The sequence below is a fragment of the Arachis duranensis genome, chromosome 2 (assembly GCF_000817695.3).
Source record: "Arachis duranensis cultivar V14167 chromosome 2, aradu.V14167.gnm2.J7QH, whole genome shotgun sequence".
Classification (NCBI taxonomy): domain Eukaryota; kingdom Viridiplantae; phylum Streptophyta; class Magnoliopsida; order Fabales; family Fabaceae; genus Arachis; species Arachis duranensis.
The window spans coordinates 5,113,279-5,132,606 of record NC_029773.3 but is presented as its reverse complement, the minus strand read 5'-3'; the positions used below and the strand labels follow the sequence as shown (position 1 = coordinate 5,132,606).

General features: G+C 38.2%; 2 protein-coding genes across 2 annotated transcripts; one reads left to right on the top strand and one right to left on the bottom strand.

Moving 5' to 3' along the window:
- Positions 1 to 7,622: 7,622 nt before the first annotated feature.
- Positions 7,623 to 8,714, bottom strand: LOC107473083 (protein MAIN-LIKE 1-like). The gene is made up of 5 exons (XM_016092614.1): positions 8,666 to 8,714; positions 8,337 to 8,547; positions 7,961 to 8,233; positions 7,811 to 7,853; positions 7,623 to 7,706 (listed from the first exon to the last, which is right to left on the bottom strand). Exons 1-5 carry the CDS (start codon positions 8,712 to 8,714, stop codon positions 7,623 to 7,625), a joined length of 660 nt encoding a protein of 219 aa, XP_015948100.1.
- A 4,945-nt stretch (positions 8,715 to 13,659) lies between these two features.
- Positions 13,660 to 16,074, top strand: LOC107473082 (uncharacterized). Its single transcript, XM_016092613.1, has one exon. It carries the CDS (start codon positions 13,660 to 13,662, stop codon positions 16,072 to 16,074), a length of 2,415 nt encoding a protein of 804 aa, XP_015948099.1.
- Positions 16,075 to 19,328: the final 3,254 nt, after the last annotated feature.

Here is a 19,328-nt window from a genome sequence, read left to right as displayed (position 1 = left end):
TCCGGTGGAATATGAGGAATGGAAGTGTGTTAAGTATGAAGGAGGACTCTAGAGTGATATCTTCAGCTCAGTGAGACCAATGGATATCAGAACTTTCTCCAAATTGGTGAACAAGTGTAGAGTTGCTGAAGAGAGCATGAAAAAGGCAGCTGCTGAGAGAGGGAGTCACAAAGGATCATTCCCACAGAACTGAGGGAAGAGCTTTGCACCTAGAGGTCCGCCTTTCAAGAGGGGAGGCTCTTTCAGGAGGCCCAACAACAACAACTCCCAAGAGAAAATGTTTGGGAAGCAACCTCAGAATTATCAAGCTTGTACTAGGTGTGGGAGACCATCCGGGAGCAACCTACAAGGCCGGATGGGGTTTGTGCTACAATTGTGGAAAGGCGGGGAATAAAGTCACAAGTTGTCCGGAGAAGCAGAAGCAAGGTGCTGGGAAAGCACAACAGACTGGTCGGGTGTTCACCACCTCAACTATGGGTGCCGAGGGATCCGAGACACTCATTCGAGGTAACTGTGAAATGGCTAGTCAAAATTTAAATGCTTTATTTGATTCAGGAGCATCGCATTCATTCATTGCATTTAAGAAAGCCCATGAGTTAGGATTGAAGATCGTAACCTTAGGTTATGACCTAAAGGTGTATAATGCTACCCATGAAGTCATGGTAACTAGGCTAGGATGCCCAAAAGTTTCGTTTAGGTTCAAGCAGCGTGATTTTGTCCATAATTTAATCTGCTTGCCGATGATCGGTCTTGATCTTATCTTGGGATTTGACTGGTTATCTGAGAACCATGTTCTGCTTGATTGTTCTACAAAGTCGGTGTACTTTATGCCGGAAGATACAGAAGGGCTGGTCGTGGTGAATAATTATTACTTGAATTCGATGATGGTGAACTGTTCTGGAATCGAATGTCAGGGTATCTTGTTGTTAACCGCGGGTGTTTCGGGTGATGATCAATGGTTGGATCAGATTCCGGTAGTGTGTGAGTTTTCGAAGGTGTTTCCCGATGACATTGATGAATTTCCACCTAACCAAGAGGTCGAGTTTGCTATTGAATTGGTGCCTGGGGCGGGACTAATCTCAAGTGCTCCTTGTAGGATGTCACCGTTAGAGATGGATGAGTTAAAGTCTCAGTTAGAGGATTTGTTGGGTAAGAACTTTATCCGACCAAGTGTTTCCCCGTGGGGTGCTCCAGTGTTGCTGGTAAAGAAGAAGGATGGGAGTATGTGGCTCCGTGTGGATTACAGGCAGCTGAACAAAGTCACAATAAAGAATAAGTACCCATTGCCGAGAATTGATGATCTCATGGATCAGTTACAAGGAGCTGGGGTTTTCTCCAAGATCGATTTACGATTCGGTTATCACCAGATAAGGGTGAGGGGTGAGGATATCCCTAAGACCGCTTTCAGAACTCGTTATGGTCATTATGAGTACACTGTAATGTCTTTTGGGTTGACAAATGCTCCAGTAGTATTCATGGATTATATGAAAAGAGTTTTCCGTCCGTTTTTGGATAAATTCGTTGTTGTCTTCATTGATAACATACTGATTTATTCCAAGACTGAGGAAGAGCATGCAAAACACTTGAGGACCGTGTTGCAGATTCTAAAAGAGAAGAAACTCTATGCAAAACTGTCTAAGTGTGAGTTTTGGAAGAGTGAGGTGAAGTTTTTGGGCCACGTGGTGAGTAAAAAGGGAATAGCCGTAGATCCAACTAAGGTGGAGGCTGTGATGGATTGGAAGCAACCAACCACCGTAACAGAGATAAGGAGTTTTCTGGGCTTAGCTGGCTATTACTAAAGGTTTATCAAGGGCTTTTCACAGATAGCTTTGCCAATGACAAAGTTAACCCGCAAAGACACTCCGTTTGTTTGGACTCCTGAGTGCGAGGAGAGCTTTCAGGCATTGAAGAAATAGTTGACCACTGCACCTGTGTTGGTGTTACCTGAGCCGAACGAACCATTTGAGGTGTACTATGATGCCTCATTAAAGGGTCTAGGGTGCGTGCTGATGCAGCATCATAATGTGGTGGCGTATGACTTGCGACAGTTGAGACCTCATGAAGTTAGTTACCCTACGCACGATTTGGAACTCGCTGCGGTTGTGTTTGTCTTGAAGGTGTGGAGGCATTATCTCTATGGGGTTAAGTTCCAAGTTTTCTCCGATCACAAGAGTTTGAAATATCTCTTTGATCAGAAAGAGCTTAATATGAGGCAGAGGAGGTGGATGGAATTATTGAAGGCCTACGACTTTGAGTTGAATTACCATCCGGGAAAGGCGAATGTAGTGGCGGATACGTTAAGTCGAAAGTCGTTATATGCGGCTTGGATGATGCTTCAAGAGGAGAAGTTGCTCAAGGGATTCGAGAGTCTAAAAATTGGTGCTCAAGAAGTATCCGGAACTCTGTGTTGGAGCCGATTAGAAATCTCAAGTGACTTTAAGTCTGAACTCCTAAAGGCTCATCAAAATGATGAAGCGTTATGGAAGGTGTTACCGGCTATTGAGCAAGGAAAACAGTGGAGAGTGTCGGAAGAAAAAGATGGATTATGGAGGTTCAAGGGTAGGATCATTGTGCCAGATGTTGGCACTTTGAGGCAAGATATCTTAAAGGAGGCACACAAAAGCGGATTCTCCATTCACCCGAGAAGTACTAAGATGTACCATGATTTAAAGGCGATGTTTTGGTGGCCGAGTATGAAGAATGATGTGGCGGAATATGTTTCAAAGTACTTAACTTGTCAAAAGGTAAAGATTGAACATCAAAGACCTTCAGGGATGTTGCAACCTTTAGAGGTTCCACAATGGAAGTGGAAAAGTATTACAATAGACTTTGTGTCGGGGTTGCCAAGGACTAGGGCTGGTTTTGATGTTATCTGGGTGATTGTGGACCGACTGACGAAGTCAGCTCACTTTTTACCCATTCGGATGACTTACACCCTTGAGGAGCTAGCACGGTTATACATAAAGGAAATTGTGAGACTTCATGGTGTACCTGCTACTATAATCTCTGATAGAGATCCTCATTTCACTTCAAGGTTCTGGGGTGCATTTCAAAAATCTTTTGGAACCCGATTAAGCTTGAGTACAGCTTACCATCCTCAAACAGATGGTCAATTTGAGAGGATAATCCAAACACTAGAGGATATATTGAGAGCTTGCGTTTTGGACCTACCGGCGAATTGGGATCGGTATATGCCGTTAGTGGAGTTTGCATACAATAATAGTTACCATGCGAGCATCGGAATGGCTCCGTATGAGGCCTTGTATGGGAGAAAATGTCAATCTCTACTATGTTGGTATAAAGCTGGAGAGAAAGGCTTGTTGGGGCCGGAGATGATAGCTGAGACCACCGAACAAGTCAAGAAAATCCGAGATAGGATGCTTACGACGTAGAGTCGCCAGAAGAGTTACGCCGATCAGAGGCAGAAACCCTTGGAATTTGAGGAAGGAGATCATGTTTTCCTTAAGGTTACTCCAACTACAGGAGTAGATAGGGCGATTAAGACAAAGAAGTTGAATCCTAGATACATTGGTCCATTTCAGATCCTGGAGATGATTGGACCGGTGGCGTATCGGATGGCTCTACCACCGCATCTTTCGAACCTGCACGATGTGTTTCACGTGTCACAGCTTCGGAAGTACACTCCTGATGCTAGCCATGTGTTGGAACCTGAATCGGTTCAGTTAAGAGAAGATTTGACGCTTCCAGTGGCTCCAGTTAGAATTGATGATACTAGTATCAAACGGTTGCATAGAAAAGAGGTTTCATTAGTCAAAGTGGCTTGGAGTCGAGGCGGTGTTGAGGAACACACTTGGAAACTTGAGTCGGAGATGCGAACGGATTATCCGCACTTATTCTCAGGTAATTGAATTTGAATTTTGTGGGCAAAATTCCCAATTAGGTGGGTAGAATGTAAGACCCAGTTAATTAATGGCTAATTAACCTATAAATGAGAATTTATTCTAGAAAGCCAAAAATGTGATTTTTATGGCTTAATATGATAGAGGAGATTGAGACGAGAATTTCGGTACCAATTTTATAGAATTCGGACCAAGATTGTACCGAACGGGCCAAACCAGGCCAACCGGACCCAAAGTGGGCCCTTGGCCCAACTAAACTAAACCAAAACCCTAGTTTTCAGTACTCTCTCTCCTCATTAGACATACACACACGCTAAAATGGTGGAGGAGAAGGGAAGAACACACTCTCAAGTTCTCTCCCTTGGTTGATCTTCAAACCACTATAACTTTTGATCTATAGCTCCGATTGCCACACCGTTTGTGACCACGCGTTCACCGCGGAGAGCTCTACAAAACCCATACAATCAATCTTGAGGTAAGCCACGTTTTTCTCTTCGAATTTTCAGCTTTGATTTCGAGTTTTATGAGCAAAAATATTGAGATTTTGGGCTCTTTGATGTTATAGGACCCAACTCTCTTGAAGAAGAAGGTTAATCTTGTCTCCTTGGAACTTGGGTGTGGTAAGATTCTCAACTCTAGTGTAATTTGTTGTTCTATGATGTTTGGGTATTGAGATGTTGTGTATGGGTATGATGATTGTGGCTTAGGTTGTGTTTGTGTGAATTTTGGAGCTTTATTTGTGACTTTGAAAAGCTTGAAAAGGGATTTGGTAGTGAAAAATCTATTCTTGAAAGTGTTGAGGCCTTGAGAGCTTGAGGAAAAATGGTTTGGAAGTGCTCCGGTTGAGCTTGGGGAAATCGGCTAAGGTATGGTCTCGGTTTCCCATATCTAATATGTAATGTGGTAGGAAATACTTAGGCTAGATGCCCTAAGATAGGCATTGAATTGTTGGTGTTATTGAATGGTTGATATATATGATGTGGTCATATATGTGATGATGATTATTGATGCCTTGAGGGTATGATGTATGAGAAATATGCATGTTGTGATATATGCTTGATGATTGATTAAGGTTGAATTGTGAGTGAAATCATATTGTTGGTGATTATGATATTGATTACGTATAATGATGGTTGATTGAAAATGGTGTTGTTGAAAATTGGCATGAGGAAGAGTATATGATATGTCAATGTGTTTGAGTTTGAGCTACTTGGGTGAAGTGGGTTAAAATGATGGGATGGTGATTTTGTGAATTGTGGTAAAGTGTCAATGTGTGAGTTGAGGAGACTTGATGTTGACTTTGATATGTTTTAATTGATTTCAAAGACAAGGGATGAAATTGGCATGTTTTGATTGATTTTGAAAAGAGTTAAATTGACTTGTTTTGAAAATGGCACTTTATGGTTTTGTATGAAAATATATTTTTTTGGGCATATTTTGATGGGACATAACTTGGGCTACGGATCTTCGTTTTGTGCCAATTTTGTTTAGAAATGAAATTGAATCCGGGATGTCCATTCCGTTCGAAGAACGGGCGAAAGACGATTTAAAATGAGGACGATATGTCCGTCGGAAGATTGGGGGTTGAAGCTGTGAATTCTGCAGCTTTTAACTTAGAAAAATTTTAGCAGAATAACCCCCCGCGCGTAGGCGCACTTGGCGCGTACGCCCCGTTCTTCTAGAAAGTGCCATCCACGCGTGCACGGGCGCGCCGATGCGCAACTATTTTCCCGAAAGTTGTGCCAGAGTTGTGCCAGTTTTGTGCCTGGGCGCAAGAGCACCCACGCGTACGCGTGGCAAATGTGTACGCGTCGTGGGCTATTTTTCAATCCACGCATTCGCGTGCAGGGCGCATACACGCCGATGAGTTTTGTGGCCATCCATGCGTGCGCGTGGAGTACGCGTGCGCGTGGATCTGTTTTTCATCCCAAAGTTATTTTTTTAGTTTTAAAAGCCAAATTTCATACTTCAAAGCCTCCGATCTCACCACTTATGTCTTAAATCATTATGATATGTCTAGCTATGAGAAAAGGGGCTAGTGAATGTGGTAACTTGCGAGTGAAGTAAGGAAAAAATGAATGATCAATGAGGATCAAAGATGATTATGCGAGATGCGGAGGATGGCGGTGGAAGTGCTTGTTATGCCATGGGCCGAAGGGCCGTAGTTGTTAATGAATTGGCTGGTTATGGATTTAACCGTGAGCCGAATGGCTAGATTATTGCCATGTTACGGCGGAGCCATGATTATGGCTAATTATAAATGCATATATGCTATTGAATGAATTGTGAATGTTGCACTTCCACTGTTGGAGATGAGAGTTTCCCTGGAAGGAAGCAGTGGCTAGCCATCACGTGCTCCAGGTTGAGACTCGAAGCTCTTTTGACCCTATGTCGTAAGAGTGGCCGGGCACTGTGAAAGCCCCGGATGAGCTCGCCCCCGTAAATATTCACAGTGAAGGTGATGGATATAGATCATGATTATGATCAAGTTTATGATGAGTATAACTCGAGTTGGGGATGCGCAACAGAGGGACAGTCCAATGGTTAGCTACTAGGACTTGTCGGGTTGGCTCTATAACCGACAGATGATATCATCAGCCATTAGGGACAGGCATTCATCATATGCATACCATGTGAATTGATTGAGATTGCCTATTTGACTGCATATTACTTGCTATTTGTCTAAATGCCTTACTTGTTCCTATTTGTATATCTCTTGTCTGATATAACTGTGTTTGCTATATTATACTCCTGCTGGTGGTTGGGAGGTTTGAAGAAATTGGAAAGGGAAGTATTATCTAGATTGAAGAATCTTTAGTCAGATGTCCTTTATGGTTTAGCTTGTTTATAAGCTTTGAATTATTTGGAGAAAGTTCTAGGATTGCCTTCGGCTTTCCTCTATTATTATGTATTATATATGTGGAAGTTGTTACCATGCTGGGGACCTCTGGTTCTCACCCATGCGGATTTTGTGGTTTTCAGATACAAGACGTGAGGTTTCTCGCTGAGGCATCCTGGAGACTTCTGGATTAGTGAAGATCCTTTGTTCTCAGGACTCTGTTTTGATTCATATGTTTTGTTTAGATACTTTTATCTCCATTAAATAATACAAACTGTGATGACTCCTCTTATAGGAGATTTTGGAGAATAGATTTTCTGTATTTGTGTCCCTTTGGGTTTTATTGGGGTATCTTATTCTATTTATATGTATATATTGCTATGCTCGGACCGGTTATCTTCGCAACCAGATTTTGAGTCTTGATATTCTTGTTTTTGACACTCCTTTGTATATATATAATCTTGCGTTGGCTTATCCTTCGTTCGTTACGTTATCGATTGGAGTGTTGCGCTTTCGAGTTGTGATTTTGTTTACCCCTTTTTCTACAAATGCTCCTAGTTATAATCAATCATTCATACTACTATACGTACTAAATTTTTATTTTAGAGGTTGTAATACCTTGCCATCTCTGAATTATGACTTAAACATAAGACTCTGTATGGTAGGATGTTACACTCAGCCGTCGGTAAAAAATCCCAGGTCGAAAGGGGGTGCAGGTCTCTCAGTCGGCTTTGTCGCCTATTGGCCCACTCCACTATCCATAGCCCATGCAAAACTGTCCAGTCATGAAGCTGCACTCTGCGTATAACGATGCAATGCTGGTCAACTGGAATATCCCTTGGTACCCCCGGAGGAGGTTGTACATATCCAAACTGACGCATCACTCGGTCCGCAGGGTGCCACTCGACACACTCGAATGACAACTACGGAGCAACGATGTCAGACACCTCAAAATGGGGATGCAAGTCGTCGGTGACGATCAACCCGTCATATGGCCGCCACTCAAACTGCCACAGTATTATTGGTATATTAGAACCCTAACAATAAAGGTTCAAAAATTGGATTAGAAGAACCATAACTATTTATCTCCTGCATGTAATCTATATCATGCCTGAATGTCTCCACGGTCTTCGATGACCACGCTATGGTCCGTTCTGAATGACTCCACATGAAACATTGTTAATTGAAAAAATTTAAATAACTCATCATATGTCAAACATGCATCATGAATATAACACATAACTAAAATAAGACTTATTACCTCATAGCAACTGGTATCTCGGCCGGTGGAAGCGTTTGTCTCGGTACGGGAGCAAGACATGGCATTCGCTCCCATACCCAAACAAACAAGAGATTTAGAGGGCCATCCATCTCCTTTGTATCATATCGTGATGCACGGTATAGTGCTCTGTAAAGATATGCGAGACATGCTGGCCCCCAACTATAAGTATGGATCCGCTCGAAATCGCGAAGCAACAGTAGATATTTCGCATGGGCATATATGCAGTCGACTTGTCCGTGAATATGGTCGACCCTAACAAACAAAAGATATGACATTTGACGTATCTCCTGATAGACTCGTCAGTGTTCAATGGCTCTGCGTCTCTGATATGTCGAACCCATCCCAGCTTTATAACTTCGCATTACCACTGACTGATGGCCCACGACCGAATATCGCTATGCCCTGACTTTGAACGAACTCGCCACTACTATCTGTCCATCCACTGACAGGCTCTCCATCAATGGGTTGGCCGAAAATATGAGCGACATCCTCTAGTGTCACTGTAACCTCACCGATCGGCAATACAAAGGTGTGAGTTTCAAGCCTCCACCTTTCAACCAGAGCAGCTAACAGATGGTGAAATCCTCATATGACTCCAATTCTAGAGACGTGGTAGAATCCTGTGGCGCGTAAGTAGTTCTCCACCATCGGATTCCACGTATGTGGCGGATCCAGTTTACGCACCAACAAATTCCGTTTCAGGCCTCCACCTTTCAACCAGAGCAGCTAACATGGGGTGAAATCCTTTTATTACATTAATTAAATAATAATCCTTATAAATATATTAATAAACATTCACATATTTATTTTAATATCTTATTTATTAAAATATTTAACATAGCTTATCTATTTATTTATTTATTTATTAAAAATTTAAATTTCTTATTTATTATAATATTTATTTATTAAATATATTTTATACGTTTTATATATTTAATTTATTATAATATTATTTATTTATTAATATACGCATATTTATGTTAAAAAATTCAAAATATTTTTTTATTTTTGAATATATTCATAACAACAAAAATTAAAAAAATTATTAAAAAATTACATATTATTATTATTAACGTTTATTTCATAAAAATTGTTATTATATTACTAAAATCTTTATAAAATACACAAAATAATATTCTCATTACAAAATACATATACATTAAACTATAGTACTTTTATATTTTATTGTAAAAAGAATATATTTTATTATAAAATTTTTATTACATCATATAATATACATTTTATTATATTATAGTCTTTTTATAACATAAAATTAATCTAAAAATATCAAAAAAATAAAAATATATTATACTATGTTAAATAACAAAAAATAACAGAAAATTAAAACACAATAAAAATATAATGTACCAATTTACATAAATTAAATGATCCAAATAATTTATAATATGTTTTTTTGGAGCACAATAATTACGAACCATTTTTCAAAATAAATACAAAAAATTATTTTTTTCTCCTATTTTCCAATCTTCTTCTTTTTTTCACTACAACCCTCCTCCTCTTTGTTGATTACCAATCTCCCTTGTGGTTGGAACACACTTCAGCAACCCTTCTTCTACTCTCCATAACACAACACACTACTACTATTGCATGTAAATGACCGAGAGGCTCCTTATAAAGAGCCACTACTCTCTGCTTGCTATTTTCCGGGGTGGAAGACTGTCCCCTGCATGAAAGCACAGTCAACACGCCCACCTCCCCCGTGGTGAAGACCGCCTTGGAACTCTGCGCTGCCACCTCCACCACGCTCCCCGTGGTGTCAGCTTTCTGCAGGGGTGCCGCGTCACCACGCCCCCAGCATGGTGCTTCGGCGATGACACGCGGCGTGGCTGCTTGGACAGCACGCCCCCTGTGTGGTGGCTGCTACCTCCACCCCCGGTATATCACTCCACTTCCCAATAATCTCCCAAAACACCAACCACCTTTCCATAACAAAAATAATTTCTGAATTTTTTTTTGCGTCTCTACTGTACACGTTTTTCTTTTTTTTAACCGCACATTCTTTTTTCCTTTGTTTTTCGAAGTCATTGTTGTCACTCAATACTTTGTCTTCTTCTTCTTTTTCTTTTTTTTTGTTATTTTCTCTTTTGTTATGGTCGTTACTAACACCACCACCTCCTCCTCTTCATCTTCTTTCTCCTTCTTTTTTCATTGGAATTTCTTTTCCTCGTTCTCCTCTATCATCTCCATCATCATCATGATCATCATTGTTATAGTCATCGTCGTCTTCTTCTTATACGTATCATTGTTATTGCTATCGTCATTATTATTATCATTATCGTAAAATTTTTACCATATTGATGACGATGCCTGATCCAAAATTAATTTAAATATGTTTTTGTTGATAGTTCAATCATTTTTGTGTGTTGTTTTCAAACTCAGTTTATGTGTTATGATCATTAAAAAAATATTTTTGTATATTTGTAGCAAAATTTCATTATAAAAGCTAAGAAATTTATATGTTATGGTTAAGAAATTTTGGTGTATTTTTATTCCGATAAATTCTGCATAATTTAAAACTCTTCCTCTTTCTCCTCCTTATCTTCTAAGGCTACTTCTTCTTCTTTTTCATCATCATCCTCGTCATCATTATCTTCATTTTCTTTTTTTTTTATTTGTCTTTTCCTTCTTATTTTACATTCTCAAATTTCTTCTTGTTTTTAATAAGAATAAAAACAAAAAAATAAAACAAAGAAGAAGAATAAAAACATAATACTACAAAATTACATAGAAGAGGCCGGATAAACCTACATTCATTCAACTAAAAGAAAGAAAGAAATAAAAAAAAGAAGAAAAAAATACATTAAAAGAAACATTTTTGTGCATTTGTAGTAAAATTTCGATGTATAAGTTTTGAATCTAAATTATTATTGTGATGAATCTGTTCCATTCTCGTTTCGGTGTATTTTAAAAAAATTTTGGTGTATTTTGAAAATCTTTTGGTGTATTTTGAAAAATTTTCGGTTTATTTGCATTTTGATAAGTTCTGCATAATTCAAAACTCTTCCTCTTGCTCCTCTTCATCTTCTGTTGCTGCTTTTTCTTCTTTTTCATCATCATCATCATCATCTTTTTTTTATTTATTTTTTCTTTTTTGTTTTACCTTCTCAAGTTTCTTCTTATTTTACTCTTTTAACAAGAATAAAAATAAAAAAATCAAACAAAAAAAAAGAAGAAGAAACACATAATGCTGCAAAATTACTTGAAAGATGATGAACTTACATTCATTCAACTAAAAGAAAGAAAAAATTAAAAAAAAGGAAAAAATGCATTAAAATAATCATTTTTGTGCATTTGTAGCAAACTTTCGGTGTAGAAATTCTGAATCTGAATTATCATTGTGATAAATCTATTCCATTCTCGTTTCGGTGTATTTTGGAAAATTTTGATGTATTATATTTGTATTCTGATAAATTTTGTAGAATTCAAAACTCTTCCTCTTCCTCCTCTTCATCTTCTGCTGCTCTTTCTTCTTGATATTTTTAATTTATTTTCTCATAATTCTTTTTGGGAGAAAAGAATCAAATAAAGAAGAAAAAAATACATAATATTGCAAAATCAATAGAAAGAGGAGGAGAAAAAAATGCAACAATAGAAAGAACAACGATGATGATTAAATACGTGAAGAAGAAGAAATGCAAAGAAAAAAGATGAGGCACGCAAAGAAAAAGGAGACTAAGAAGAAAGAGGAGGAGGAGGAACACGGGATACAAATGTTGGTGGAGAAACGTAAAGAAAAATAGCATGGTTTCACGTGTGCGTTATGCAAATAGATTTTATTGGGTTAGAGTTAACTTGTTTAAATTTGTTTATAAAAAAAACTTATATATATAACAGGACTATTAAAACTATTCTATATTTCTTTCTTTGTTAGAGACTTATAAAAAATTCTTATATTTAAATTTTTTTTAACCTTGTGAGAGTTTTTATATATTCTGAAATATTGTAACACTAATTTAAAAGTGTAAAATGATTTGTTAAAAATATGTTAATAACTGATAATCCCATAACATATTTTTTTTTTTTGGTGACTATCCCATAACATATTTATATATGATTTAAATATTACTACCAGCATTCTATACTGGACTAATTTTCTCCTTCATAGATTCATTCCATGTGCTATAAAGTATAAATCATGAGCATTTTGAAAATTTAGTTCAGCATTCATAAAATATATAATATTTTTTGTCCTTTCTTGGGTTGTAAGGAAGGAAAATAAAATATAATTTGGACCCGACTCAAGTGGCGTACCTTGCTGTGGTGAATAAGTCTCCAACAAAATAATTACATACACTAAACTTTTTGAAATCGAAATTTGTTTAAACGAATTTGATCAGCTTACCACTTAAATCAATCTCCGTTGGTTCAGCATTCATAAAACTATACTACTAAGCTTTGTTTACTGGTCCATAAAAATTGAGCTTTAAATGCCTTATATGTAGTGATGAGTACAAGGTACTTCCCAGCCAATAGTTGATGAGTAACAAAGTTGCAGTCTAATTTATATAATTCGTGGACAAATCAACCATGCACACTTTAACACTCTATAATCTATATATACGAGTACTATCAACATCTCATCAATATCGCAGCAATTTAAGACAGGCACCTTAAATGAAATAACACTTAATTTTGTCCCTAAATTTATACATAAATTTTAATTTAATCCCTAATATTTTAATTGTCTTTATTTAAATTTTAAACTTTATAAATATAATTTATGTTAATTTTTGAGATAATTTTTTATACATAAACGTTAATAAAATATTATAGACAATCAAATACTACAGAACCTATAAAATAATACAATTTTAATATTTAAATAGTCAGAAAATAATACCGCACTTGTTTTGGAAAAAAAATTTCTATAAACACCACTTACAATTTTTTTTGGTTATTTGAGTATTAAAGCCAAAATTACATTATTTTAACAGGGTTAAACATGACATTTAACGGTCTACATCAGTGTTCCGTTAATATATGTAATTATATACATTGAAAATGATTTTAAAAACTAATATGAGTCATATTTGCAAAATTTACAAATTAAATAGAGACAATTAAAATTTTAAGGACTAAATTGAAACTCGCGTATAAATTCGAGAACTAAATTAAATATTATCTCTACGCCACATTATTCTTGTAATTTTAGTTACATTTTGTTAGGATATTTGGCAAGGTAATTTCAGTTGAAAATTTTTAAAATATATTCTTTTTTCTAATAAATGTATAGAAAATGTTTAACTTTTAGCTTGTTATTATTCTTTTTTATATTAAAAAGGCCTAATAACTATTCTAATATTTTATAAAAACATTTATTAGCAAAATTCTATTAAGTTTAGGGTAAAAAATTGAAATGAGCCAAGTGGAGCTCAAATTTACCTAAATCAGCCAAATGAAAAATCAATACATGAATCAACTAGGACGAATTACTATATAATTCGAATCAATATGATTCGAATTTGATTTGAACGTAATTCGAATCAATATGATTCGAATTACTAGGAACGCCAAAAATGAATGAAGTTCGAAACAAGTTGTTTCGAATTACAACTATAGAATTCGAATCTAGTTAATTCGAATTACTAGGAGAAGCATTGTTTAGTAATTCGAATCAAGTTGATTCGAATTACTAGGTTTGGTTGTGACAAGGTGAGATGGCTAGTGAGGATAGTTTTCTAGTGCTAGTACACCACAGAGGATCGATTAAGAGAAAAACTCGGTCTGGGGTGAAGTTCACGGATAAGGATCCTCTATGTATTATCGTGAGCCCCGCGACCAGTTACGATGGTCTCGTGAGCTCTGTGCTTGGCAAACTTGGTCTGGAAGGAGTGAAGAGAGTTAAGAAGTTTTTCTATCGCATTCCAATCACGGTGCTCCACGATACGGTGAAGTATGATTGTTTCACGATCGGGAGTGATGAGGACTTGCAGGTCATGTTTCTTTCTCGTAGGCAGTTTCCGGAGGTGAGGACACCGGAGCTGTTGGCTAAGTTCGTCGACGTGGTATCTAGCTCTGGTGGGTCGAACCAGAATGCCAACACTATAGCCACGGCGGCCGGTTCGAGCTCGAGACCTGCGGTTGCTTCTTCCTCTGTTCCAGTGTATGAGGCAGCGGTCCAGCCTGCCGCCTCCCCATCGTTTGCTGTTGATCTCACCGGCAATGTTGGAGACGAGGTTGGATATGATGAACATCATCCGACTGAAGTACAGTGTCCTCCTCCGGCTGGTGTTGGCGAGGGATTGTGTGATGATCCAGATGATGATGAAGTCGAGCCGGATTTCATCGCTGATGAAAGCGGCGATGATGTTGGAACTACTGTTCCGACAAGGGCTATAGGTGGATCTAGTTCTGGCACGCAGCAGTATCCACCCCATTTTTCCTCATTGGACCTGGATGCCATGCGGCAAGACGACAATGATCTGCAGGCCTCAGGATTTGGTGCTAGAGATACCGAGGGGTCTGCCGGTATGAACGAGTTCCAGGTTGGCCAACAATTTCAAGATAAAGATGAGGCGCTGTTGAGTGTGAAGACGTACAGTATCCGTCGAGGGGTCCAGTACAAGGTCGTTGAGTCTGACTACCGCAGGTATGTGGGAAAGTGTTCTGAGTTTGGGAATGGGTGCACATGGCTAATTCGGTTGAGTCTCCGACAGCGGAAGGGTATCTGGGAAGTGAAGCGATACAACGGACCGCATACATGTCTTGCCAGCTCCATCTCCAGCGACCATAGGAGTCTGGACTACCATGTCATATCCACCTTCGTTATGCCGATGGTTAGGGCTGATGCAGGTGTGAACATCAAGGTGCTCCAAAATGCCACGGCCGCACACTTCGGGTTCAGGCCTACGTACAGGAGGGTATGGATGGCGAAGCAGAAGGCCGTTGCCGTGATATATGGGGACTGGGAGGAGTCGTACAATGAGCTCCCTAGGTGGGTTTTAGGAGTGCAGCTGACGATGCCTGGCACTATAGCCGTCCTCAGGACTTGCCCTGTTCGAGTTGGGGGACAGGTTGACGATTCTCAGGTTTATTTTCATAGGCTGTTCTGGACTTTCCCCCCTTGTATCCAGGCATTCCGTCATTGCAAGCCTTTGGTGAGTATTGATGGCACCCATTTATATGGGAAGTATGGGGGAACACTGCTAGTCGCCATTGCACAAGACGGAAACTCGAACATCCTCCCCGTGGCATTTGCACTAGTTGAGGGTGAGAATGCTGAGTCATGGTCTTTCTTTCTTTCCCACCTCCGTGAGCACGTGACACCTCAGCCGGGTCTGTTAGTTATTTCAGATAGGCATAACGGCATCAAGGCAGCCCTCGAGGCTCCGGATGGGGGATGGCTACCCCCGGCTGCGTACCGGGCTTTCTGCATTCGACACGTTGCAGCGAATTTTGCCTTGACGTTCAAGGGAAAAGATGCCCGGAGGCTTCTTGTTAACGCTGCATATGCCAAGACCGAGGTGGAGTTCGACTACTGGTTTGACATTCTGCGCTCTGAGAATCCGGCAATGTGTGACTGGGCGAACCGAATCGAGTATTCGTTGTGGACACAGCACTGTGATGAGGATCGGAGATTCGGGCACATGACCACCAATATTTCGGAATGTGTCAACTCAATCCTGAAGGGGGTTAGAAACCTCCCTGTTTGCTCGCTGGTGAAGGCCACATACGGAAGGCTAGCTGAGCTATTTGTCCGTAAGGGTAGGGAGGCCGAGGCTCAGATGGGTACTGGACAACAATTCAGTCAATACCTAGTAAAGTGTATCGAGGCCAACCTGAGAACAGCCAGGCACTTCACGGTGACTGTTTACGACAGGGATAACTCGGAGTACACCGTTGCTGAGACGACTCCGACAGGCTCATTCTCTCTTGGTACGTACAGGGTCTCATTAGGGTCGAGTATGAGGCGTGCGAGGGAGGGTCGTCCTAGATCCACAAGAATTCGAACCAACATGGATGAAGCAGATCCGAACCGGCCAAGGAGATGTGGCCTCTGCAGGCAGCCAGGACACACCAGGCGTAGTTGTCCACAAGCCGCAGGCCCAAGCGGGACTGCTAGAAATCAGTAGGCGATTTGCTATGTATGTGTTTCTTTGTTATTGTAGTAGCACTTGTCCTGTACTTGTTTATAACTTTTAATGTATTACAACTTGTATGGAACAACTTTGCTTCGTTTGTGTAATGAAACTTGATAATGGTACCAAATATTTCTGTTTAAAGGCTTTTACATCATTGAAATTTATAACTAGAACAAACAACATTATATAGCGGTAAAAGGATAACGAATAACATAACATGAAACTATAAATCATAACATAAAAGTGTAATACATCGACGTAAATGAGACTACATAACATAAATTCGAATAACATAATAAGAAAGTACATATCATAACAACTATAACAAACCAACGAAGAACAAAATATAAAAAAGACAACAAGATGTAAACCAATATCCATGAAGTCATCTAAACAGGTGCGATCCAGTGCCGCAACGGCGTGGCACCCAGCATCAATGTGACTCGTGGGATCTCCCATACCGGCTCCAGGGAACCTACCATCATGCCCGCCTAAAACCACTACCCTACACTAATTTCCTAAACCACTATCCAAAAACCATTTACAATAAATCGCTAAAACAAAACCATTAACAAAAACCACTACCCTACACTAATTTCCTAAACCACTATCCAAAAACCATTTACAATAAATCGCTAAAACAAAACCATTAACAAAAACCACTACCCTACACTAATTTCCTAAACCACTATCCAAAAACCATTTACAATAAATCGCTAAAACAAAACCATTAACAAAAACCACTACCCTACACTAATTTCCTAAACCACTATCCAAAAACCATTTACAATAAATCGCTAAAACAAAACCATTAACAAAAACCACTACCCTACACTAATTTCCTAAACCACTATCCAAAAACCATTTACAATAAATCGCTAAAACAAAACCATTAACAAAAACCACTACCCTACACTAATTTCCTAAACCACTATCCAAAAACCATTTACAATAAATCGCTAAAACAAAACCATTAACAAAAACCACTACCCTACACTAATTTCCTAAACCACTATCCAAAAACCATTTACAATAAATCGCTAAAACAAAACCATTAACAAAAACCACTACCCTACACTAATTTCCTAAACCACTATCCAAAAACCATTTACAATAAATCGCTAAAACAAAACCATTAACAAAAACCACTACCCTACACTAATTTCCTAAACCACTATCCAAAAACCATTTACAATAAATCGCTAAAACAAAACCATTAACAAAAACCACTACCCTACACTAATTTCCTAAACCACTATCCAAAAACCATTTACAATAAATCGCTAAAACAAAACCATTAACAAAAACCACTACCCTACACTAATTTCCTAAACCACTATCCAAAAACCATTTACAATAAATCGCTAAAACAAAACCATTAACAAAAACCACTACCCTACACTAATTTCCTAAACCACTATCCAAAAACCATTTACAATAAATCGCTAAAACAAAACCATTAACAAAAACCACTACCCTACACTAATTTCCTAAACCACTATCCAAAAACCATTTACAATAAATCGCTAAAACAAAACCATTAACAAAAACCACTACCCTACACTAATTTCCTAAACCACTATCCAAAAACCATTTACAATAAATCGCTAAAACAAAACCATTAACAAAAACCACTACCCTACACTAATTTCCTAAACCACTATCCAAAAACCATTTACAATAAATCGCTAAAACAAAACCATTAACAAAAACCACTACCCTACACTAATTTCCTAAACCACTATCCAAAAACCATTTACAATAAATCGCTAAAACAAAACCATTAACAAAAACCACTACCCTACACTAATTTCCTAAACCACTATCCAAAAACCATTTACAATAAATCGCTAAAACAAAACCATTAACAAAAACCACTACCCTACACTAATTTCCTAAACCACTATCCAAAAACCATTTACAATAAATCGCTAAAACAAAACCATTAACAAAAACCACTACCCTACACTAATTTCCTAAACCACTATCCAAAAACCATTTACAATAAATCGCTAAAACAAAACCATTAACAAAAACCACTACCCTACACTAATTTCCTAAACCACTATCCAAAAACCATTTACAATAAATCGCTAAAACAAAACCATTAACAAAAACCACTACCCTACACTAATTTCCTAAACCACTATCCAAAAACCATTTACAATAAATCGCTAAAACAAAACCATTAACAAAAACCACTACCCTACACTAATTTCCTAAACCACTATCCAAAAACCATTTACAATAAACCGCTAAAACAAAACCATTAACAAAAACCATTAACAAAAACCATCAACAAAAACCACTACCCTACACTACTTTCCTAAACCCCTATCCTAAACCACTAACAGTAACATAAACCATTATAAAAAACCATTAACAAATACCGTTATCATAAACCGCTTTCATAAACCACTAACCTCGTCGTTGATCACACCGGCGATATGAGCTACTCCATCCAAACGATAAAGCCTTCCCGGATCGTCCCCCATCGATAGAAACAGCCGCTCTGGTCGCACTCTTACTGAACGTTGGTCTTTTTCTCTGGGATTTGGTGGGGTTGGAGAATGAGAAAGTGATTCGAATGAACTTGGCTCGAACTCCTTTTATAGCCGATTCCCTTGTAATTCGAATCCACTTGATTCAAATTACTATGCAAGCCCGTTTTCACCTAATTCGAATCGAATTGATTCGAACTCCTCTCACATGCGCTTCTCCTAGTAATTCGAATTAACTAGATTTTAAACAATGCTTCTCCTAGTAATTCGAATTAACTAAATTCGAATTCTATAGTTGTAATTCGAAACAACTTGTTTCGAACTTCATTCATTTTTGGCGTTCCTAGTAATTCGAATCATATTGATTCGAATTACGTTCAAATCAAATTCGAATCATATTGATTCGAATTATATAGTAATTCGTCCTGGTTGATTCATGTATTGATTTTTCATTTGGCTGATTTAGGTAAATTTGAGCTCCACTTGGCTCATTTCAGTTTTTTACCCTTAAGTTTATTATGAAAATACTGATGACACGTGAAAAAAGAAAAAAACTATATTCTAGGATAAAGTTCGTGAATTACTAATCCTAATATACTATTAATATAACAATGTAGAGTAAATTATTTACAACTTCTTCCAAAAATTTAGACCCCAAAAATGTCAAAGCTAAGGAGTATATTGCTGTAAATGAATTATTAGTATTTTTTTTTTTTTTGCAAGTAATGAATCAAATTTCGGAAA

Excerpts from the sequence above, each read along its gene's own strand:
- LOC107473082 (XM_016092613.1), top strand. The coding sequence starts at position 13,660 with ATGGCTAGTGAGGATAGTTTTCTAGTGCTAGTACACCACAGAGGATCG.
- LOC107473083 (XM_016092614.1), bottom strand. The coding sequence starts at position 8,714 with ATGTTAGCTGCTCTGGTTGAAAGGTGGAGGCCTGAAACGGAATTTGTT. Across the intron at positions 8,548-8,665 it reads GCCTGAAACGGAATTTGTTG|CTGCTCTGGTTGAAAGGTGG; the intron begins GTGCGTAAACTG and ends ACCATCTGTTAG. Across the intron at positions 8,234-8,336 it reads TCAGTCAGTGGTAATGCGAA|GGTCGACCATATTCACGGAC; the intron begins GTTATAAAGCTG and ends TTTGTTTGTTAG.